The sequence below is a fragment of the Artemia franciscana genome, chromosome 2 (assembly GCF_032884065.1).
Source record: "Artemia franciscana chromosome 2, ASM3288406v1, whole genome shotgun sequence".
In the NCBI taxonomy this organism is placed as follows: Eukaryota; Metazoa; Arthropoda; class Branchiopoda; order Anostraca; family Artemiidae; genus Artemia; species Artemia franciscana.
The window spans coordinates 32,934,155-32,960,074 of NC_088864.1; the positions used below are offsets into that span (position 1 = coordinate 32,934,155).

The window sequence follows — 25,920 nt, forward strand, 5'->3', positions numbered from 1 at the left end:
AAAAGACGTTATTAATGCAACGTTAAAAAGGGAGCGAAACTGAGGTTTTTAACGGTTGTCCAAAGCATACCTATTATAAGCAAAAATTCGCATAACAAACGCTTCGCTTTTAAAAGAAATGGATTCAAAATTCTAAAAAAAAAAAAAAAAAAAAAAAAAAAAAAAAAAAAGACAAAATTTGCCGCGACAAGCGTTTCATATCCAGACGAATAGCTTAAATGCTCTTTGTTGAAAATAAAATAAGACATGTGTCTATTAAATATAATCTATTAAATATAATAGTATAAATACCTATTAGGCTTCAGAGTTTAAAAAAATATAAACGGAGGTTTCCCGTTATCCTACATCATCACCGTCATCGAAACATGACGAAGTCAATTCAATACATGGGATTCACTAAGAAACTTCCCAAATAAGACCAAACAGAATGACCAAACAAAACAGAGATGACAGAATGAATAAGAAATATTAAACACTGCTATGAGATGTTTAACATAAAAAAAGGCTTTATTTTTAAACAGAAAGTGAATTCAATACAAAAAACTAAAGCCATCATAGTCGTGTTTATGAAGAAAGTACTCATAAGAGGAACATAAAGCATAAAAAAAGATGACATTACAGTATGAAAATTGAAAGCACTTGGAAAATAATTGTATTCAAAGTTTAAGATCCGCACATAAGGCAGTCATCTGGATTATCGATGGAGCATACCATGGCTGCTTTATTTTGGTCTGATGGGGATCCTGTGGCATAACCATTAGCTGTTGTTATTTCATCGACATTTGCGGTTTTTTTAATTTTTGATTTGTCAACAGTAAACTGAATAGCTTGTGCAGCTGGCTTTGTTCTTAAATAATACATTCCAGTTTTCAAGCCCTGCTTCCATGCATAAAAATGCATAGATGTAAGTTTGCCATAGTTAGGCTCAGCTATGTGGAGATTCAGTGACTGACTTTGGTCGATAAAAGCACCACGATCAGCAGCCATTTTAATCACAATCTTCTGGGAAATTTCCCAAGTTGTTTTGTACAAAGCTTTGATATTGTCAGGAATGCCATCGATATTCTGAACAGATCCATTATTGGCAATAATGAGATTTTTCATTTCTTCCGACCATAAGCCAGCTTCTGTCAAATCACGCAGCAAATGGTGATTGACTACTTGAAATTCACCTGATAAAACTCGTCGACTATAAATATTTGACGTGTATGCTTCAATAGATTCGTTATTACCAAGGATTTGAGCAGTAGAGGCAGTTGGCATTGGAGCAAGAAGAAGTGAGTTACGAACTCCATGTTTGGCAATTTTCTCTCTTAGCTCATTCCAGTTCCAGAGATCCGACGGTTTTACGTTCCACATATCTGGTTGCAAAACCCCTTTGCTAACAGGAGAGCCTTCATAAGTTTCATAAGGACCGTGTTTTTCAGCTAGTTCACAAGAGGCCTCCAACGAGCCGTAATATAGGGTTTCAAAGATTTGAATGTTCAGCTTTTGGGCTTCTGGAGATTCAAATGGATATCGCATCAAAATAAATGCATCAGCAAGACCCTGTACACCAATACCTATTGGACGATGACGCATATTAGACACTTTTGTCTCAGGTACAGGGTAAAAATTTACTTCTATTATTTTGTTTAAATTTCGTGTAGCGACTTTCACAACCTCTTTTAGCTTGGCAAAGTCATAGGTATGATCCGGCTTTACGAACATATTAACTGCGATAGAGGCAAGATTACAGACTGCAATTTCATCAGGTGAGCTATATTCAACAATTTCTGTGCACAGGTTGCTGCATTTGATTGTGCCTAAGTTTTGTTGATTGGACTTTCGGTTACAGGCATCTTTATAAAGCATATAAGGAGTACCAGTTTCAACTTGAGACTCGATGATGGCATACCACAATTCTTGCGCCTTTACTTGGCGTTTAAATTTTCCCTCGCTTTCATACTGAGTATAGAGTCTTTCGAACTCTTCACCCCAGCAGTCTGCAAGTCCTGGGCTTTCAAGAGGGCACATTAGACTCCAAACTCCATTCTCTTCTACTCTTTTCATGAAGAGGTCAGGTATCCACAAGCCATAAAAGAGATCTCTGGCTCTTTGTTCTTCTTTACCTGTGTTCTTCTTAAGGTCAAGAAACTCAAATATATCAGCATGCCAAGGCTCAACATATATGGCAAAGGCTCCAGGCCTTTTGTTTCCACCCTGATCGACATATCGTGCAGTATTATTAAACACTCGAAGCATAGGAACAAGTCCGTTGGAAGTGCCATTTGTACCGGCAATATAAGTTCCTTTTGAACGAATACAATGTACATTCAAACCAATTCCTCCAGCTGACTTTGAGATCAGGGCACATTGTTTCAAGGTGTCATAAATGCCTTCAATGCTGTCACTCGCCATTGTGAGTAAAAAGCAGCTCGATAGCTGAGGACGGGGAGTTCCAGCATTAAACAAAGTAGGAGAAGCGTGTGTAAACCATTTTTCACTGAGAAGATTATAAGTTTCAATGGCAGCATCAATCTCTTCTTCATGGATTCCAATAGCAACACGCATGAGCATGTGTTGAGGCCTCTCCGCAGTCTTGCCATTAATTTTTAATAGGTATGACCTTTCCAAAGTTTTGAAACCAAAGTAAGTGTAATTGAAATCCCGATCATATATTATCACAGAATTCAATCTATCGGCATGCTTTGTAATAATTTTGTGGCATTTCTCGGATATCATTGGACTATGCTGCTTTTTGGCATTTCGTATATTGTAAAGATCAGTCATTACCTCTGAAAATGATTTTTTGGTTTCTTTATGAAGATTAGAGACAGCAATTCGTGCCGCAAGTGTTGCGTAGTCAGCATGCCAGACTGTCATAGAAGCGGCTGTTTCTGCAGCAAGATTATCAAGCTCAACAGTTGATACACCAGAATAAATTCCTCCAATTACTTTGAAGGTTATTGCAGCTGGATCAATATAATCCATATCAAGTCCATAGCATAGCTTTTGAATACGTGAGGTGATCTTATCAAAATGCACTTCCTCATGACGCCCATCCCTCTTCAACACGTACATTTTGCCACCTTTTTGACCAGAAACAACCATATTTGATGTTACAAATAATCCTAGAAAAAAAAACATAGAAAAGTTTCTGAAAGAAATATGGGATAAAGCTGTATTCATCGTCGTTTCTGCTGACCTTTGGTATAAAAATGTGCAAAGGTCATAGCCTTGTCGAGGGAGGGTGAACCCTTTTGAAAAGATAGGACAAGGACATAAAAAAAATTATTACATCCGAATTTTTCAAAATTAGAATTGTGTACTAAGGAGGAAGGTTGTAAAAAAAAAAGGATTTTTACGACCAAACTTTTCAAGACAAGTAGCCTCACCCAACTCGAATGCATAGCTATTTAATGAAGTTTTCCATTTTCTTAAGTCTAGTCAAGATAAAGATTAAAGGATTAGAGAATTATTTAAATGATACTAGTGAAGGGGTATTCAAACATAATCAACAATTGGGAAAGTTCGGATTTTTCTCTAGAATTGAAACATAATTTAGATTCTTACAACCATTCCACTACTGAGTTTTATTCATAGAATAATCGGATATGGTCTTGGGTTTTGATTTAGTATACAAACAGGCTACAACCATTGCTTAGACTTCTGTCAAGTCATGCTTTGATAACGATTAGTTTGTTTTTGTGGCTTTTTTTTTTTACTGTCCCATTTCTCTTACTTTATTTTCCTTGTTTTTTATTCCAAGTTCTAATTCTTCCTCTTGCTCTGCAATTCTTCCTGCAACTACTCTGAGAGAATTGATAGTGTTTTTAAAGCAACTACGCAGGTAAGTATTATAAAGGATAAAAAAAAAAAAAAAAAAAAAAAAAAATCAAGCCATTGCCAAGTATGAGAAGAAATTTTTTTTAAGTATTTGTGATTTTCTAAGACATTATTTAAAAAATAAGACTCAAATTCAATAGTAAAACCTAACCTTTAAAATGAAAAGAAACGTAGAGGAACTAAACCAATCGAAAATTCGCCTTTATTTTAAGGTGGCCATCATTCTTCATGTTAAAGTCTGACTAGCGCGTTCGGAAATCACTTTTGAATGTAAAGAATACAGAAAGTTCATAATTGCAAGAATTTTTTTTGCCAATTACTTTTCATAAGGTCTTAACTAAAAATGCTGTTGTTTAAAGTAAATGCGAATAAAAGAGTACTTTCATCCTTGAAATATTGAGATGACAAATTCAAACTATTTAGTATTTTGATGTCGTGTTAAATTAGTCGGATGTGTAACATTTGGTTAATGATTAAAACTTTAGCTTAAATACAGGGTTGAAGGGGTGACAGTCCCCCTAATGTGTATGGTCCTAACCGGTTATGGTCCTCTTCCGTTTTAATGTCACTCTTCACTTCCAGTTAAACAAAGATTTTTTTTTCATTTAATTTATGTTTCTTTTTATTCTGAAATTAAAGGCGACTCTAAACATGAGATGTCCCATCTTTTCACTCACTCCCATCTTTTCACTGTTTGCGGTGAACAATGCACTTTAGCAGAACAATGCTCCGAGAATAGGCGGTAATATATGTTATTTTTGTTCAATAAAGCGTTTTTATTCGTCAAATTTGAGAAAGACTATCACCCTATCAGACCCCTACTCTTATTGATGAATAATTTGTTAATTAAAACTAGTTTCCCCCTCAAAACTACACTTTCTTCAATATGAGAGGAGCTCTCATATTGCATATTGCTCATATCTCATATAGCATAGAGCTTTAGCTCTATTCTACGATAGTTTTTAAATATACCGATCTCTCTCTCTCTCTCTCTCTCTCTCTCTCTCTCTCTCTCTCTCTCTCTCTCTCTCTCTCTCTCTCTCTCTCTCTCTCTCAAAATGCACTTTTTAAGGCTCTAAATACCCTCTTGCTTCTCCCTTTGTAGTTGGTACAAAACTACACAGTACTGAATTGTTTTATAGTAATACTGTAATGCCATACAGCATATGAATTATCGAAGTTTCAAATGAATCAACTCGACCAAATAAAGCTTTAGAATAATGTTTTATAACAACCGTTTATTTTTGCATTGACGACGTCATAGGAGCAACAATAGCTGCAACTTAGTGAAGGGTGATCTAAAGCCTATAGTAACCGAAAGTTTAATCCCGTTTTCTAATAAACAGTCCAATGAGAAATATTTCCAAATATACGCTGGTTAACTATTATATGGATTCAGATTTTAATTATGGAAAGAAGTATAATTATTCGCATTTAAGAGATGTGCTGCCGGTCGTTCTTACATACTATTGATTTGACAAAAAAGAAGTTATACGAGTTTGCTGCTGCAAAGGCCCAACGCGTGTCGTCGGTAATCTTAAGATTCTTTCTCTTACGAAACACTATAAGATCAAAATTTTTCCTTCTTTACATTTGGAAAATTCTTTTTCCATAAAAGTCTTTTTCATGATAACTGCGACCCGGCTGATCTAGTTGGCTAGGCAGGTTTTTTTAAAACTTGCATTCTTTCGCCATTTCTGCCAAATTAATAAATTTCTGAGAACCGGGCCCACCAATTTTTGTTAGATAGTGCTTTTACTTCCTCGGCCTAACAGAAAGTTGGTAACTAATATTGATAGCTAACGATTTGAAGCCTATATTTTTTTTTGTTCCACATAAGCTTTAATTGAAACCTAAAACTAGAATAAATTACTATTAATGTTACTAACAACTTATTGCAGCACCAAGCCGCCTGAGACAAACACAGCTATGAGTGATCCTCTCCATACCAACGTATTCAACGCTTCCCTCTTTACACCCTCCCAGAGAGTTCCCAGCCCCTTAAATCTTTCCTTACGACATCCTCCATGCATCCAACAGGCATCATTGATTTTTAACCTATACAAAACGTATATATATATATATATATATATATATATATATATATATATATATATATATATATATATAGTGCAAAAAGCGACTAATGATACTTAACTATGTTTTAGGGATTATCCAAAACTAATATTTAACTGGAAACACAAAACAATAAGGTATTTTGTCTTTTATGGTGGATGCAAAAAGCCCTTTAGGATATGTTTTGTGGTGCAAAAACAAAGCATTCTTCTTTTTTTACAAGTCAGTCTCGTGTTTTCAGTAAAGCGCTAGTTTTACATAATCCTAACAACACAAGGAATCATCAGCCGTCATCAGCCGTATATATATATATATATATATCTATCTATATATATAAAAATAAGTTGTGGATGGATGTGTGGATGGATGTGTCAGGTGACGTCACCTGAAAAAACTGGATCAGGTGACGTCAAAACTGAAAAAACTAAAAAAGGCAAAAACTACAAAAAAAACTAAAAACTAATAAAAAAAATAAAAAAGCTAAAAAACTAAAAAAACTAAAAAAAGGCAAAAACTACAAAAAAAAACTAAAAAAAAACTGAAAAAACTAAAAAAAGGCAAAAACTACAAAAAAAAACTAAAAACTAATAAAAAAAGTAAAAAAGCTAAAAAACTAAAAAAACTAAAAAAACTAAAAAAAGGTAAAAAACTAAAAAAAATAAAAAATAAAAAAAAACTAAAAAAAAGGAAAAAACTGAAAAATAAGCTAAAATAAAGGTAAAAACCAATAAAAAACTAAAAAAAAAAGGAAAAAACTAATAAATGACGACACTCAAAGAGAAAAAAAGGCAAAAACTAATAAATGACGACACTCAAAGAGAAAAAAAGGCAAAAACTACAAAAAAAACTAAAAACTAATAAAAAAAATAAAAAAGCTAAAAAACTAAAAAAAAACTAAAAAAAGGCAAAAACTACAAAAAAAACTAAAAACTAATAAAAAAGGTAAAAAACTAAAAAAACTAAAAAAAAGGCAAAAACTACAAAAAAACTAAAAACTAATAAAAAAAATAAAAAAGCTAAAAAACTAAAAAAACTAAAAAAACTAAAAAAAGGTAAAAAACTAAAAAAACTAAAAACTAAAAAAAACTAAAAAAGGTAAAAACTAAAAGAACTAAAAAAGAAAAAAATAAATGACGACACTCAAAGAGAAAGCGACCAGGACAAAAGGAATGTTCGATTAGCAATCAACAAAGCACCGGGACACAGGGAGTATAAAAAAAAGAAAAAAAAAGGAAAAAAATAAAGGAGAAAAACAAAACTAAAAAACGAATGTATATACAGACCGGTACACCGGGATACAAATGACGACCGGGACACAGGGAATATAAATGACGACCGGGACACAGGGACACAACTACAACGGGGACACCGGGGGAAACAGGGGGATATAAATGACGACCGGGACAAAAAAACTAAAAAGAAAAAAAAACTAAAAACTAATAAAAAAACTAAAAAATCTAAAAATCTAAATAAGCTAAAAAAGAAAAAAAAAGGAAAAAAATAAAGGAGAAAAACAAAACTAAAAAACGAATGTATATACAGACCGGGACACCGGGATACAAATGACGACCGGGACCCGGGACACAGGGAATATAAATGACGACCGGGACACAGGGACACAACTACAACGGGGACACCGGGGGAAACAGGGGGATGTAAATGACGACCGGGACACCGGGACAGGGAATGGTCGATTAGCAATCACCATCAACAAAGCTCAAGGGCAATCATTAGAATCATGAGGTATAGATCTGAATACAGATTGTTTTCCCATGGACCATTATATGTTGCATGTTCAAGAGTCGGTAAACCTGACAATCTATTTATATGCAAAGACAATGGGACAGCAAAGAATGTTGTATATTCGCAAGTTTTACGTAGTTAAAACCATATATATATATCTATCTATATTCACAGGTGGGACATAGGGACACAACTACAATGGCGCGTAACTATTATGGCGCGTAACGACTTACGCGCGCGGGGGGGCTTGGGGGGGGCGCGAAGCGCCCCCACCAACTAGGTGTTGGGGTGGCGCGAAGCGCCACCCCAACAGCTAGTATATATATATATATATATATATATATATATATATATATATATATATATATATATATATATATATATATATATATATATATACTAGCTGTTGGGGTGGCGCTTCGCGCCACCCCAACAGCTTAAGACGGTAACACACAGTAATCTCACAGGACTAGCATTTTAGGGGAGATTGAGCAAATGAAAGAAACTAAGGAAATTAATTGTTAAAACGGCTGACTTTTAAGGATTGACCATCAAGTCCTTTGATGGATTGACCAGGCAATCTAATGGTCCTATGTCAATTTTAAATCCTTGGTCACTCTGCCTGAGACTCTAGGCAGGCGTGACTTGTTAAAAGACAACAAACAAATATTGGTCCAATACGAGAGGCACACTTACTCCCGCCGTTTACCCGTGCCAAATTAACCAAAACACTTAGAAAACCATAGGTTCTATCACTATCTTAGCTCTATGACTTTCTACCTTGGTTCTACTGCCCTAAGAATGACCCATGGACGGATAATAGATAGACATATCTGTTAACAAATGAACTAACATCATTTTTATAGAATCCTAATAAGGGGGATTAATGCCAGGTTTGCTTCTCACTCAACTGGAATATCTGCCTTGGCTTTTTCTACAGTTAGCCATGACTTGATACCCACAACTATTCCATTTTAACTACCTTGAATTACCCCCGACTAATATGGACATTATCCCCGACTAATATTGACAAAACTCCCGACTAATATAGACATTACCCCCATAACAGTCTCACCTGTTCCAGGATATGTATTGGACTGATAAGATTTAAACATGTCGCCAAGATAGTTAGATTATCAAAAATTTCCATCTATCCAAAAAAGCAACACTAAATTTTTTTTATCATTGCTAGGAATACAATTAGGTCAGTCAGGGTTTCCTGAGGTACACCATTGTAAATTGAAAGAGGATCAGGATCTATATTTAGTTATTTGACAGCCTGTACTGTATTGTAATAGAGGGAAATTAATCTAATTAAATAGACACCAAGGTGTGACATTTGTACCATTCTACTGAGATGTCTCTATGAAGCCCTTGTTTAAATGGACTGTTTGCATAATTTGGGAGTCCTTACTGTTCTGGGACAGCTCTTGTCATGCCAGCTCAAGAAGCAAATGTTTTGCACCTTTCAAACTTTCCAGCTAAAATAGCTTTATTGAAATATTGCTCCAGCGCAAATTAGGAAAGGGGACAGGGGCATTAAATAATCATGATGTTTCTTTCCACTTGGTTTTAACCCCATTGGAATATCTCCAAGGCTTCTATGAACATCTTTTTCTATATAATAAAGGAAAAGGCGAGAAATTGCTCTTTAAGCTAACAGTAGGACATTGACTATCAGAGGCGGTGTTACAGCATTGCCTAAGTAAAGAACCATAGCCTTCTATTTATCATTTTATATCTAGATACTTTGTTAAAAGAAGTTGTAGCAGAAACATCAGAGCCGGCTCATTGGACCAGCAATTGAGAGTTCTAGTGCTCATTTTATGAGTTACAAGGAATTGCAAGGCATACATTCCCATGCCCTTTTCCTATGGCTGTCTAATTAATAGTATCTGTTTATTCAAGTTTCAAATTCACAAATAATTTATTAAGCAAAATTACTATAAATCACACACTACCTTCGACTGCAGGAAAGCCCAAATGGGCTTGTAAAGGCATGCACACACACACACACACACATATATATATATATATATATATATATATATATATATATATATATATATATATATATATATATATATATATATATATATATATATATATATATATATATATATATATGTATATCTATATATATATATATATATATATATATATATATATATATATATATATATATATGACTGATACCTTTACTCAAATTATTAATAGATTACCAGGCTAGATAAGACTTAGAGCCTTTTTGACAATACAGGTTCAACATTGTAGCTACCTTCCAACATTGCAAGATGCCATGTAGCAATGCTCATAGTATTCAAATAAGTGAAGTGTTCAGGACTCAAGAAGGACAAACAGTCCCACCAGTGCTGAGCTAGAACTGCTAACTTATTCTGAAGCATCAAAAGAGCACCCAAGCTGGCGTATAACTGAACAGTAAGAAATCCATAAGACCTCAAGTGGAATGCAGACTTTGTGCAAGCCCGAGTCCAACTTGATCAATACATGAGTGTCAGCACTTGGTCAATGTCCTTAGCAATGCAATCCCAGACCTGCTACCTATAATTCATAATATATTCATGCCTCTGAATATTACACTTTGATGAGTAGACAGCCAATAGTAATATGCCATGTCAAAAGAGCTTGAATAGCCCAAAATAGTCAACTAAAACAAACAAAACTAGAAGAAACTTTTATTAGTCAAAATCTGATTGCAATGCTGTTCATAAATAGTATCCATTCTGGAGATAGGGAAAAAGAAAGCAAGTTAAGGATGAGTGGAGACAAAGAGCACAAGAACAGCTCCAGCATTCTATACATAACCCACCCTTATCAGGGTGTATTACTAGAAACTAATAGCCGTAATGTACTCAAATCACTGCAAACTTTCATCAAGTTTTGTGAAATGATTGCAATGGTGAAAGAATGAACCACTGGATGATCATTCCTGCTGTACAGGACTCCGACACAGAGATTAAGGATGCTGTGAAACAATTTCTTTGTGGTTCTAAAGCCAACTAAAGGAAAACCTTAATAGCAAATATAAAGATCATGTTAATCGAAATGCATGTTACATCCTTGGAGCACGCATCTAGTGACTGATCCCAATCTCCTTGGTAGATTGGTTGAATCAGAAATAAAGGCCTTGATAAAAGATCTTAACAATACAGTTAGAAAACCAGGTGATGATGCTTACTATTGAGGACAGAAACTGACAAAAGTTAAAGCTCAATACAGTAGCGATGCTCCAAAGCCTAATGATGAACAGTTTATATGTGAGTTCCATCTGCATGAATACAATCTCCTAAACCTTGCTATCTCAAATGTATGCTGATTGGTCAACTTGAACAGACCCACCAGTCCCAACCTAAATGCCCCAAACCCCTTTCCTATTGTATTCTCTTTTGCTCAGTTCAAAACACAAAAAATAGTTTTGAAGAAATCTTTTAAGTAGAAAGATTTTTTAGGTAGAAAGGAAATGGACAAATACAGTTCAAGAAATATGTATCTAGAGCATATCATATCAAGGAGACACAGACATGGGGTAGGCTACCTTATTCCAGACAAGCAAACAGTAAAGAAGATCCAGTGATTTCTGGAATTGTGCGTAGAGGATGTAGCATAAGCTGCAATGCAAACGAACAAGCTTGCTCCCAGCTGACTGTACAATAGTACCAATTCAAATAAATTTGGTCTTTCCTTCTTATTAATTTTAAAAACTTTTCCACGAAATAAGCTTTTCATTGAGAAGTAGAGCTACGTTAAACCAAAAATAAGCAGAAATAAAGTAAAATAGCTTCAAAAGCAAAAAACTAAGGGCTTATGGGTAGTTGAAATCCCCAACATTCCCAAAGACATATTTACTGGAAATTTCAACTATGCTGAACAAAATAGCTATATTTAAATTTTGACTGAATGCATTTGGAGAATTAACAGACTCGGGAGGGGGACTGCTTGCCCTCCAATTTCTTTTAGTGCCTTTAAAAAGAGCAGTAGAACTTTTCATTTCCAATCGAATGAGCTCCTTTAACATCTTTTATGATAGAACTTTGCTGCCTATGATTTTCGCTTGATTGAAACTCTTCCTAAATGTTCGCAAGTTTCACCATAATGCCCAAAGCCTCAATAGTTACAGCAATCGTAGTAGCAGTATAAACTGCTACTAAGCAGTGCCTTATGGTTGGTTCAAAATCCCCCACAACATGTCCTGAAATTTCCAACTTTATAATGAAAGCTGTTCCCGAGGTATTGTTGTTACACCCTTTTGACAGTCTACATGCTCAGAACTTGTTTTGACTTAGATCGACATCCACAATAACACTCCTTGAAAGCTTCACCTTAATACCTTTAGCTTCAATGTAGTATCAGTATTACTGTATTTTATTGTACTAGCTGTTCTCCAGTTTCTTTTAGTGGCTTTAAATTTTAGTAGCTTCAATTTAGTATCAGTATTATTGTATTATATTGTACTAGCTGTTGGTGTGACGCGACACGTCACACCAACCCCTAGTTGGTCGGGGCGCTTCGCGCCCCCAAGCCCCCCCCCCCCGCACGCGTAAGTCGTTACGCGTCATTGTAGTTGTGTCCCTGTCCCACCTGTGAATATATATATATATATATATATATATATATATATATATATATATATATATATATATATATATATATATATATATATATATATATATATATATGTTTTTAACTACGTAAAACTTCCAAATATACAACATTCTTCGCTGTCCCATTGTCTGTGGATATAAATAGATTGTCAGGTTTACCGACTCTTTAACATGCAACGTATAATTGTCCATAGGCACACAATCCGTATTCAGATCTATACCGCCTTTTTCCAATGATTGCCCGTCAGCTTTGTTGATGGTGATTGAAAATCAAATATTCTCTGTATCCCCGTCGTCATTTATATATACCCCTGTGCCCTTTCGGCGTCCCCGCTGTAGTTGTGTCCCTGTGTCCGGGTCGTCATTTATATTCCCTGTGTCCCGGTCGTCATTTGTGTCCCGGTGTCTCGGTCTGTAATTTCTCTTTAAGTGTTCCGGTCGTCACTTATATTCCTTGTGTCCCGGTCTGTAACGTCATAAAGTCATCAATTGCTCTGGTGGTACAGCAGTTGAGGAAGTTTAACTTTTTCTGAGGCGCAACACATTCCCATTGTTTCACCATTAAATTTCATGGCCTTGCAATAGGGATAAATTTTAGACATAGTCCTGCTTTGAACACATCTACTCAAGCTATAATCATCAACTGGGCTGTACCTGAATGCCAGGCGATAATTTTGATGTTGCTCTTGTGATTCCTCGGCACGCTTTCTTTTGGCATTATCTCGTTGAGCGGCAAGCCTGTTTTCACGTTGTTCTTGTGATTCCTCGGCACGCTTTCTTTTGGCATTATCTCTTTGAGCCGCAAGCCTGTTTTCACGTTGTTCTTGTGATTCAATGCCATGATTTTTTTGGTAATTTCTCTTTGAGCCTCAAGCCTGTTTTCGCGTTGTTCTTGTGATTCCTTGGCAGGCTTTCTTTTGGCATTATCTCTTTGAGCCGCAAGCCTGTTTTCACGTTGTTCTTGTGATTCAATGCCATGATTTTTTTGGTAATTTCTCTTTGAGACGCAAGCCTGTTTTCACGTTGTTCTTGTGATTCCTCGGCAGGCTTTGTTTTGGTATTATCTCTTTGAGCCGCAAGCCTATTTTAACGTTGTTCTTGTGATTCCTTGGCATGATTTTTTTGGTAATTTCTCTTTTAGCCTCAAGCCTGTTTTCACGTTGTTCTTGTGATTCCTCGGCAGGCTTTCTTTTGGTATTATCTCTTTGAGCCGCGAGCCTGTTTTCACGTTGTTCTTGTGATTCCTCGGCACACTTTCTTTTCTTACTTTCTCTTTTAGCCGCAAGCCTTTTGGTATTAACTCTTTGAGCCACTTCCTCGGCCGTTTCTTCTGCCTTTGTAGGATTTATACTAAAATTTCTCTTTGAATTAACTCTTTGAGCAGCTTCCTCGGCTGTTATGTGTCCCGGTCGTCATTTGTGCCCCGGTGTCTTGGTCTGTAATTTCTCTTTGAGTGTCCCCGTCGTCACTTATATTCACCGTGTCCCGGTCTGCAACGTCATAAAGTCTTCAATTGCTCTGGTGGTGCAGCAGTTGAGGAAGTTTAACTTTTCCTGAGGCGCAATAATTCCCATTGTTTCACCATTAAATTTCAAGGCCTTGCAATAGAGATATATTTTTAGACATAGTCCTGATTTGAACACATCTACTCAAGATATAATCATCAACTGGGCTGTACCGGAATGCCAGGCAATAATTTTGATCTTGCTCTTGTGATTCCTCGGCAGGCTTTCTTTTGGCATTATCTCTTTGAGCCGTAAGCCTGTTTTCACGTTGTTGTTGTGATTCCTTGGCATGATTTTTTGGTAATTTCCCTTTGAGCCTCAAGCCAGTTTTCACGTTGTTTTTGTGATTCCTCGGCAGGATTTCTTTTGGTATTATCTCTTTCAGCCGCGAGCCTTTTTTCACGTTGTTCTTGCGATTCCTCGGCACGTTTTTTGGTAATTTCTCTTTGAGACGCAAGCCTGTTTTCACGTTGTTCTTGTGATTCCTCGGCACGCTTTCTTTTCTTACTTTCTCTTTTAGCCGCAAGGCTTTTTTCAGTTTTTTCCTTTTTTTTAGTTTTTAGTTTTTTTCGTTTTTTACCTTTTTTTTAGTTTTTTTAGTTTTTTTAGTTTTTTAGCTTTTTTATTTTTTTTATTAGTTTTTAGTTTTTTTTGTAGTTTTTGCCTTTTTTTAGTTTTTTTAGTTTTTTTATTAGTTTTTAGTTTTTTTTGTAGTTTTTGCCTTTTTTTAGTTTTTTTAGTTTTTTAGCTTTTTTTTTTTTTTTATTAGTTTTTAGTTTTTTTTGTAGTTTTTGCCTTTTTTTAGTTTTTTTCAGTTTTGACGTCACCTGATCCAGTTTTTTCAGGTGACGTCACCTGATCCATCCACAGACAGACAACTTATTTTTATATATATAGATATACATATATATATATATATATATATAAATAAGTTGTCTGTGTGTGTGTGTGTGTGTCTGTCGAGTGACGTCATGTTTGTGTGTCGACTGACGTCATGTTTTCGACTGACGAAATTACAGACCGGGACATCGGGACACAAATGACGACCGGGACACCGGCACATCTATCTATATATATAAAAATAAGTTGTCTGTGTGTGTGTGTGTCTGTCGAGTGACGTCATGTTTGTGTGTCGACTGACGTCATGTTTTCGACTGACGAAATTACAGAGCGGGACATCGGGACACAAATGACGACCAGGACACCGGCACATAGGGAATATAAATGATGACCGGGACACTCAAAGAGAAAGCGACCGGGACACAAGGAATGTTCGATTAGCAATCACCATTAACAAAGCACCGGGACACAAATGACGACCGGGACACAGGGAGTATAAATGACGACCAGGACATAAGTATAAAAAAAACTAAAAAAAAAGTAAAAACAACAAAAAAAAACTAAAAATAAAAAAAAAACTAAAAACTAATAAAAAAAACTAAAAAAGCTAAAAAACTAAAAAAGAAAAAAAAAGAAAAAAAGGAAAAAAATTGAAAATAAAGGAGAAAAACAAAACTAAAAAAATAAAAAAAAAACTAAAAAGAAAAAAGGGGAAGAATACAAAAATTTATTTCATCATATACCATTTCAAAAACGAATGTATATACAGACCGGGACACCGGGATACAAATGATGACCGGGACACAGGGAATATAAATGACGACCGGGACACAGGGACACAACTACAACCAGGACGCCGGGGGGCACAGGGGGATATATAAATGACGACGGGGACACAGGAATGTTCGATTAGCAATCACCATCAACAAAGCTCAAGGGCAATCATTAGAATCATGAGGTGCATACAGACTACATGTCATGATTCAGTACAAATCCCCCCCTCAGTACTTCCAGAAAATTTCACGTTCGTATCCTTGGCCATAGTTGTAACAGTAGTCACAGTAGTAGAAGGAATACTACTAGTACCAATTGTAGGACAATAATAGCAGCAGTATTAATATGTTACCTTTTCGTCAGTTGAAGATCCCCTTCATCAAGCCTTGGAAGTTTCACCTCAACACAAATAGCTATTGCTTTGATATTGTTAATATGCCCTTTTGATAAACTGTATATTCATTGTGTATTTTAACATAGTAGTAGTATGCACAGGTTTCCTTTTGCCGAGTAGAACATCCCCCCTGTGATGCCCTGGAAGTTTCACCTTGATACAGTAAGCTTTTCCAAAAATATTGATGATATGCCCTTTTGACAATCTGTATGCAGATAGTAGGTTTTGATTTAGTTCAACTTTCCCCTCAACATTTCCTCTAATTGTCATTTCAATATCCTCAGCCTTGTTAATACTTGCTACAGAAGCAATAGTTGTAGTGGTATTACTAGTAATAGCTAGCAAATATTGACTTTTGGTTAATTGATCTTACCCTTTAAGCATTCCCTGAAAATTCCAAATAAATACCTTAAACCTTCCCAGAGGGCCTTTTCAACAATCTTCATGCATATATGTGCGTTTTGATTTATTTTATGTTTCCTCTCTATATTCTCTCGAACTTTCCCCTTTGTATCCTTCATAGTAGTAGCAGTAGTACTGTATTAGCAGTAGTAGTAACAGTAGTAGCAGCAGTATTAATAGTAGTAGCTTGGACATTTTGCATTTTGCCAGTAGAACATGATTTTGACAATCTGTGTGCACAAAGCATGTTTTGATTTAGTTCATCTTTCCCCTCAACATTTACTGAAAGGTTCACCTGAATGTCCTCTGTCTTTTTGTAGTCTAAAGGTCAAACATCCCCACATTTTCAATAACAAATACTTCATGTAAACAATGGAAGAATTGCATAACTTACAGCCCTTGTCCCAAGGGTTGACGTCCCCAGAGATATAGTTACTGGACCTTTCAACTTTGCAGAACAAAATGGCAACAATTTGACTCTTAAAAAGGGCACTATAACTTTCGATTTCCAATCAAATGAGCTGCTTCTGAAGTTCCTAGAACAACTACTTCTAACAAAGTGTCTTAGTAAAAAAAAAAACACGTTGTGAACATTTCACTCTTTACTTGGACAGTGCTATTGTGCTAACTATGACAACAAATGCTAAACAAGCAGCAGCAAAAAAGGGTGGTACTATTGTAAATACAATGACTACATACAACTTATGCTCTTTATTTTTTGGGGATAAAGGGAGAGTGGAGGAGGGATATAAAGTCAAGTAATTTAACCATTGGTAATGATATAAGCAAATATTTAAGAATGTTTTAAAGTAATTTCAGAATTTTATAGCATTTCCTGTATGTATGGTCATACACAACAAGTTCATACAGCCTAAAACTATATCTAGGAATGTTAAAGGGGGGGGGGTTATTTTCGGGGTACCAAACATTACATTTAGAATGAATGTCAGTTAGGGAATCTATTCATTCAGTTATTTTGTTACTACAGTTGTCCTTCATAGGAGCCATAACATTACTGAGTTACCATCATGGGCCTTTATCCAGAAATTATGGGAGGGTCTGAGGCCAAATTGTTAAGGTGGTGAATACTGGACTATATTTTAGATGCACTGCACAGGGAGCTAAATAGTATTAGTGTAAGTAAACTTGTAGTAAAAGACAATTTCAAGAGGAAACATATTAACAAAATTAGAGTAATCAGGGTAATAACATTACCATGTTTCCTACCACTGTTATGCACACTCTGGTGCCACTGGATAAAGACAGCTCCTCTGAAGGAATAAGATAGCAAACTAATGGCCCAGCACCAGCACAAGGATGGAAAGTGGACAGTTATTGTATTTTATACTCCTACTAGCACATGTCTTGCAGAGGTTAAAGGACCAGTTCTATGTAGAGCTCTCAACAACCCTGTCTAGAATCTCATCCCACAGAATTGTCACTCTGCTGGGAGATCATAAAATAATGGTCAACGAAATCTGGTCATATTAAAAACACTTTCAGTGGCAAGAAATATATAAACACATCAGGCATAGCAAAGACACCAAGGCAAACAAGATGATTGATTATATCATTATAATTTCTGCCATTCTTCAGTAACTATTTGCTAAATGTAAGGGTCTGCCATGATTGGAAACACAAATGATAGTATTATAGTTGCTGTGCTAAAACTACAATCAAGAGTGCAGCAGCAAGATGGGATAGCCTCCAAAGTTGGAACTCAGTAACCAGGCAACATCTGAATATAGAGGTATGCTCGCAATGTCTCAAACTGGTTAAGGTACCTCCAAGACCAGGATGATTCCAAAGTTGTCTGGAATTCCTCCAAAGAAAATATACTTGATTTGGCTGACAGTACCATTGGCTAAAGCAGACAAAAAAAAGCCCTGGATATCCCAGGAGATTATTCAGTTATGATAATAAACAAACCCATGTGGCTGCATAAATTTAAACCCTGGATAAATATATAACAAACTGTGAGATAAAATTGTTTTTTCTTATAATTTACATTATTCCTATTCTTGTTATACCCTAGGTGTTAATTTAAGGGACCTACCACAGTGTTGGACTTTATATATTTGGACTTCTAGGTCAATTGATCTGTTTTTAAATCTCCTGGGAGTTGTGCATCTTCTTCTTCTTCACCGTTTAAATTATACAGTGTTGCCGCGCTCGAGTTGCGAAGTATTCGTTTTTCAAAATATCCGCAGATTACGAAAATTGAGCCGCTCATTTTCTTCATTTGGATGAACCTGCGCAGAAGAGAGCGATAACGAACAGGAAGAGCCGTATTGGTACTTGCTGGATATTTGTCCTTAAACTGTTGGGGATAGCCGTATTGGTACCGGCTGGAAATTTGTCCTTAAACTGCTGGGGATAGGCGATTTGGGTATCTGCACTTCCCACAGTTCCAATCCAGTAATTATTTATAGACGGCGATTAATGCTGATGCATACTGCTATTAGTGATTAAAAGTAAGTGGCAGGTTTATATAGTTGAATAATAAACATTAGAGACATAGGTCGTTTTTACATTTTGTGCTTTGTTTTTTGTCCGGGACTTACCACTGAATATTTGGCTATTTTCCCAAGAGCTATGGCTGGTAACAAACGGGCGCGTTCTAGCCCAGTAAAAGGACGGGACACGTGTTTGTCTTGTGCAATTAATTTAAGCAAGGAATCAAGCGCTGTAAATTGTGATGATTGCGATTGCTGGTTATGTATCGAATGTCTTGAGCTGTCGGAACCAGAATACATCTTACTTACAAAAATGACTCGTCGCATGGGTTGTCAATGAAAACGTCCAATATGCAAGGGAAACACCCAAGCGAGCAATGTTAATGCCTCCGAGATTGCACGAGTTGTTGATGCGTCTATTAAGAACTCTCTTAGTGGTTTTGAGAATGCAGTTAAGACCCTAGATGTTAAGATAAAGGAGGCAGTTAAGGACTCTTTTGCTAGCTTTAAAGATGAAATTAAAGCGGAAATTGACACTCAGTTTAAGGCAATAGAAGATAGGATTCATACTCTTGAGCAATCCTCAGGAATGGCAAAGGATAATAACACCTTAGAAGATTTAGTGATCACCGAAGTAGCAACACTGAAAAAAACTTTAGAGGAACAGTTTGAAAACCGCGTAAAGGCAATGATTGCCGAGGATTGTGAAAGACAAAAAAGAAAACTTAATATAGTGGTCTTTGGAGTTCCTCCACAAATTGATGATGCCGATTTTTAAGTAATTTTTTGGCTAACGATTATGGAATCCCTGATGTTACTGTCCTGAATGTTCGCAGACTAGGAAACGTAACAACCGCACCAGGTTCCAGTACTCAACGTCCTGTCCCGATTATCTTCTCAGTGGCAAATTTCAAACTAAAGAAATTAATCCTTCAGAAATCTTTTGAAAGAAAGGGTGCCATTCAATTTAGAAATGACGTGTCAAAGCATGATCGCGAAAAGAGACAAAGATTGTATGAGGAATTGCATAAGAGAAGATTGAATGGGGAAGTGGACATAGTAATCAGAGGAAATAAGATTGTGTCAAAAAACTGTCAGACTCTTGCGACGCGTCAGTCACTGTCACAGGAGAATGTCATGGAATTATAGATATATCTGGTACCCCTTTAAGACTTGTAAATAGTTCTATAAGTAGTGTTTCCATTTGTGATAGTACTAGTGAAGTTGGCTCTCCAAAATATACAGAAACTGAATCGTATGTTAGTGCTAGATCGGATACCAGAAACTATGAACTCATATCGGATACCATTTTTTTTAAATCATGTGATTCTGGATCAAGCAAAGCTAATGACAACAATACTGTTATTGAAGGACTAATGGTACTATATAGCAATGTAGACTGTATTACCACAAACATGAATGAAATTAAGTTGGTGATGTCAACGAGGCATGAAGTAAGTGTTTTTGCCTTCACTGAGGTGAAACCTAAACGTACTGCACTTGCTCTTACTGATACACAAATTCAAGTGCCTGGATTTGACCTACTCACAAATCTGTCAAAGCCAAATGGTAGAGGGATAGCAGTGTACGTCAGATCTCCGCTCCAGGTAAGAGCTCTTACAGTAAATTCAGATTACGAACCTTGGGTTGAACAAATATGGATAACGATTATGCAGCGAAGTCTTCCTGCAGTCATAGGCTGTTTTTATAGAAGTCCCAGCTCCCCTTGTCAGACAAGTTCCCTTCTAGCAATTGAATGTTCTATTAATAATGTCATGAAGCAATATTATAAGAATGTTCTTATTGTGGGAGATTTTAATTTACTGGAATTACACTGGATTGATGGGTTTGCTGTTGCAGAAGGGGTTGAACACTCAAATTGCCCACTTCTGGACTGCCTTCATGAACATTCGCTAAACCAAGCAATTGATTTTCCGACCAGGTATAGAAGTGGGCAGAACCCAACCCTAATAGACCTTTTGTTTATTAATGACCATAAGATGCTCATTAGTGTCGACTCAGAACCACTGTTTGGAGCAAGTGACCATGTTGCAATTACTTGTAGGCTTAGGTTGTACCCACAGAAGGATAATTGGATTAAGCATGTGTACACAAATTACAACCAGGTCAGACATGAGTTAGCAAACCAGGACTGGTCATTCATTGATGATAAGAATATGGAGGAGGCTTGGCTTGAAATGAAAAGGGTTTTAATTAAAGCAACAGAAAAACATACAGTAATTTGCTGGAAAAGAAGACCCAAAACCCTACCATTTATCACTCGTGATGTCAAGCAAGCTATACAGAAAAAGAAGAAGTACTGGAGCAAATATAAAAGTAGCCACTCCCTTGAAAACTATGAGAAATTTAAACAAACCCGGAATAAAGTTAGGTATCTCACGAGAAAGCTTACGACAGAATATGAAGAGGGATTGGCATTGGATTCGAAATCTAATTCTAAGAGATTTTGGAAGTATGCTTCAGCTTGGAATCTGGGGAGACACTCAGTTACAGAACTTCTTGTGAATGGCAATATAGTTAGTACCCCAAATAATATAGCAACTGAATTGAGTAGACAATTTAAGTCAGTGTTCAGGCCTCCAGACAATGCCCCCTTACCAGAAGCACCAGAATATTCTATTGGGGAACCTATGCAAAAGATAACTGTGGTTGCCTCTGATGTGGAGAGTCGGCTGAAGCTGCTTAATCCTAACAAATCAATTGGCCTTGATGAAGTTCACCCACGAGTACTGAAAGAAGCTCATGCAGAAATAGCCCTTCCCCTTATGAACATGCTTCAGAAGTCTCTTGATACTAAGCAGATTCCTCAAGACTGGTGGGATGCAAACGTTACACCTGTACACAAAGGAGGTAGCCGCAACAACGTTTCCAATTATCAACCCATCAGTCTTACATCTGTAGCTGGTAAAATCTTAGAAGGAATGTGAATACTCACATTGTCGAACACCTGACCACCAATGAGATGCTCAATGATAGTCAGCATGGCTTTAGACATGGATGCTCGGTTGAAACTAATTTGATTGATGCATATGATTATGTTACTGAACATCTAGATCAAGAAATCCCTGCCGACTTAGTTCTATTGGATTTCGCGAAAGCCTTTGATAAAGTATGTCACCGTTGACTAAGGACCAAGTTATTTGCAATTGGAATACATAATGAAATCATAGAGTGGGTGTTCCAGTTTCTTTCCGGGAGAAAGCAAAGGGTGAAAATATTTGGAAAAAATGGACAGGTATTCTTTTTATAATATAATATAATATTTATTTCAAACAAAGCGACTATCACAAGCCCAAAAGGGCCGAATTCGCACTTCAGCGTCAGTACACCTCTTCTTTTCAGAAGAGGTGGAAGTATTAAGTGGAGTGCCCCAAGGAACCATCTTGGGACCAACTTTATTCAACATTTATATTAATGATGCACCAACCACAGTCAAAAATAAAATAAGTCTTTATGCTGATGACTCCAAACTCGTTGGAACTGTCAATACACCCAATAAGAGAGCCTCTATGCAGAATGACCAATGGGTACTTCCCAGTGGGCAACTTTGTGGAGGCTTGAATTCAATGTACATAAATGTCAAAAAATCCACTTTGGAAAGAAAAACGAGAAATGCCCTTATAATATGTTAGGGATGGATGGATCAAGACAGACTATTATCTAGTCTGAAGCAGAGAGAGACTTGGGGGTCATAGTCGATAAAGAATTAAAATTCACTATACACACACAGACAGCTGTAGCCAAAGCACTCCAAACCTGGGCATTATAAAAAAAAAAACAATCACTAGCAGGTCACCTATGGTGATGACTAAATTATATAAGGCATTGGTTAGGCCTAATTTGGAGTTTGGCATGTGTGTTGCTAGCCCCCTCAACAAAGGTGACCAGCAGAAGTTAGAAACAGTTCAGAGACAGGCTACAAAAGCAATTGAGGAATGCAAATATTTAAACTACTCATCCCATCTGAAGAGGCTGAAACTCCCCACTCTTGTCTACAGACGTAAAAGGGGTGATACTATCATGATGCATAAGCTCCTGAATTACAACTCTCCATTAAATAAGCTATTTGAACTTGACCAGTCTGCCAGAACTAGGGGGCATAGTTGGAAACTGTATCAGAAGAGAGCTGCCACTAGACTACACAATAACTTCTTCACTTACAGAATAGCGAGTTTGTGGAATTCTCTCACCAAAAAAGCAGTCACTACCCTCAGCACTGCTGCCTTTAAAAGAGGCGTTGATGGAGAATGGTCATCAAAGCCATGGCGAACTGAGTGGGATGCTGTTGAGACATCCAACCATCATCATCACTAACCAGCAATTCTACAGGATTTAATCCTTATTTCACTGGACAATGCAATTTAAGGTAATTTAAGGTAATTATTTCCATGATCAAGCAGTGATGGAAGGTCTGTCTGGCAAAACAAATGGCAGAGAACAAATGTCTCAATGCCATGCACTCCATACAGAGATAGTAAGACCTTTGCTGACAGGATATCCAGTAATATTGAAGACACTTCAAGGAAAGGAGACACCTGCTCACTATACAGACATCTTCAAAAGTTGTATAATAGCTGCTGAGATGGTTTTTGGTCCCCACTCATTAATATGTTCCTTTCTCTATTGCTTTCCCTGACAGGGAAATCCTGCTTGCATAGCCTCATAGTGGAATGAGGGTAGACCTTTCACAAGTTTTTCTTGTGAAAGGTTTTTTTGTGTGAAGACAGGAAGATTGGCACAAGATACCAGGCTATATAGGACTCCTGTTATTGATGTTAAAGATCATCATCTACTAGTGTCTAGGGTTAATTAAAAGCTGAAATTCAGAAAGGGTAACTAGCTTCTGGAAGGCTGTGACATTGGTAAACTCCAGTAAGAGAATGTGAGAGAAACTTTCCAGGATAAGTTGAATATTAAACTGGAGAATTTTAAACCTTTTACAATGTAGAAGATGGATGAAATAATTTTAGGATAACAATTTGTGAAATCCCTGATGGTTTCTTAAGGAAAAAAGTTAAAAATGCAGCTATTAAAGAGGGGCTTGTGTAAGAACTACTTGAGTAAATATTTGGACTTGTCCCTGTTAAAGATAGGGAAAGGGTCACCATAAGTGATAAGGAAAGATTTAGAGAGAGATGGGCAGAACATTTTGAGAATGTGCTAAACCATGATAAAATTACAGGAAAAGATATAGGTAAGAATGAAAACATTTGGAGCATTTTGGGTGTGAAAGAAGATTTATTTTACAAGAAGGAATTAGTGACAGCAGTAAATGGATCTAAATATAATAAGGCCCTAGTTGCTGATTGTACAATAAATGATTTTTTTTTGGATATGGTGGCTATGAAGTTAAAGATAAGTTGCTTAAGATTATGAATATAATTTTGAAAAAGGGAAGTACCTAGCAACATTAAGAAAACTCTAATTAAGCCTCTCTATAACATGAGGTGATAAGAGTGAGTGTGGTTATTATAGACAAGATGTATTAGCTTGATTTCTGTAGGAAGCAAATTATTGTGTACAATGATACTTACAAACCTTAAAGATGCTATAGATTTTAAAGAAATTTAAGAGAACAGTTCCATTTTAGGATGGGAAGAGAATGTATCAACCAAATTTTCACTCCTTTGGGCTTTCCTGCAGTCAAAGGTAGCATATGATTTATGGTAATTTTGTTTAATAGATTATTTCTGAACTTGAGCAGTGCCTGAATCATCAAACCACTTTAGCCCTCACTTTTGAAGATTATGAGGAAGTGCATAGTAAAGTACAGCAGATAGAAAAGCTTGAACAAAGGTCCTATCATTGTATGGTATACTAGGAAAACACATTGAAGTGATTAGTGCTATGTATAAGAATAACATTATGTAGTTAGTACCTGGTTCTGTGTTAAATCAGGAGTTAAACAGAATTGAATGCTATCCCTATTCTTATGGATTATTTTGATAACACACAAAAGGCAATGGGAGAACATGGAATCAATTGGGCAAGTGAGAAGAAATTGTCATTTGTAGCTGATTCAGGAATGGCAGCCTAGTTGTTTTTCCTTAGTCTTAATAGTAGCCTAGGCTAAAATGTTATTGTAAAAACAAATGTGCAGGAATGCTTTGCATTCCTGCATAGAAAACTGACATTACTTTTTAGGGGTTTCTGACTCTTTTTAAAAACATCTACAAATTTGTTTTCATAACAGCATTTTCTAGGAAGACTAGCCTATGCTAGCCTAATAAAAATAATAATTTCTGAATCAGCTATAAATGAAAATTTTTGTCACTAACTAGTTATTCTTAGAAACAATTTTTTTTTAGTTTTTTGTTAAGCTACTAGCCTGTAGGCTGTTTGGAAACCTTTCATCCCTTTAAGGACTCTAATAGAATTTCCAAAAAAGTAATTATTGAATAGCCTAATAAAAGAGCAGAAAAAAGGGCATTGAGTGACATGCTTCCTTTCTTCCTAACTAAATTATGTTATAAACTGCAAATGTGCCAGGAATCTTTCTCTGCAATCATCTCTAGTTAAGAAACTCCTAAACTTGACTGGTGGCTAAATATCAATTTGGGTAATTTCTTGGATAAAAAGAAATTAAGAATTGTTTTTTAGAGTTTAGAAGTAGACTGTTCTACTCAGATTATCAGCAGATTGATCTACTTCAAGACCTTCCTGAAAGCTCTAGAGCCATTACTAAGACTTTTGCTTGCCAAAATCAACTACTTTCTGAGACAGCAGTGAACCATTTATCTAGAAAATCACATGAAAAAATTATAGACAGGGAAGAATTAATTAACTATGTACCTTTTGCCTTCTAATTAATGAATAGGCTACTGAACTCAGTATGTCTAATACCGTTTTCTTCCACTATTTTCGCGCCCTGCGCCTATTTCACCGTTGCAAGAAAGCAGATCATGGCGCTGAAGTATTCGGTCTGTGGTACCAACCCCAAGAACACGGGGAAAGAGACAAAAGAAAATTTCTGCGAAAAATTATCCGTGCGACTGAAAGAAAAAAAAGACCAATGCCATCTATTTTTTAGTGCGTTTTAAAAAAAAAGAATAAATACCAAAACTATTAAGAGTAGGACTTCCATTTCTTTTTTTCTAAATCTAACTATGTAATCACAAAAAAATGGATTTCGTACGTGAAGATAAAAAAAGAATGGAGGCCAGACATTAAACACATCTCTGGTAATATTTTGCCATTATACAGGATTTAGCAAAATTTTTGACATAAAGAGTGCAATCCTACTATTAATAATAATACTA

The 25,920-nt window shown here is 36.2% G+C and overlaps 2 protein-coding genes across 3 annotated transcripts; one reads left to right on the forward strand and one right to left on the reverse strand.

Moving 5' to 3' along the window:
• Positions 1–488: 488 nt before the first annotated feature.
• On the reverse strand, positions 489–25,660 carry LOC136040272 (ribonucleoside-diphosphate reductase large subunit-like). Of its 2 annotated transcripts, none has more exons than XM_065724516.1 (2): positions 25,454–25,660; positions 489–3,113 (listed from the first exon to the last, which is right to left on the reverse strand). In XM_065724516.1, exon 2 carries the CDS (start codon positions 3,091–3,093, stop codon positions 664–666), a length of 2,430 nt encoding a protein of 809 aa, XP_065580588.1. In that variant the 5' UTR covers positions 3,094–3,113; positions 25,454–25,660; the 3' UTR covers positions 489–663. The 2 variants fall into 2 exon arrangements, with proteins under 2 accessions (XP_065580588.1, XP_065580594.1); XM_065724522.1 differs by lacking the exon at positions 25,454–25,660 and adding an exon at positions 18,241–18,259.
• On the forward strand, positions 20,056–21,588 carry LOC136034801 (uncharacterized). The gene has a single exon (XM_065716219.1). It carries the CDS (start codon positions 20,056–20,058, stop codon positions 21,586–21,588), a length of 1,533 nt encoding a protein of 510 aa, XP_065572291.1.
• Positions 25,661–25,920: the final 260 nt, after the last annotated feature.

Bases quoted from the DNA above. Each gene is read 5' to 3' on its own strand.
- LOC136040272 (XM_065724516.1), bottom strand. From the start codon at position 3,093: ATGGTTGTTTCTGGTCAAAAAGGTGGCAAAATGTACGTGTTGAAGAGG.
- LOC136034801 (XM_065716219.1), top strand. From the start codon at position 20,056: ATGAATGAAATTAAGTTGGTGATGTCAACGAGGCATGAAGTAAGTGTT.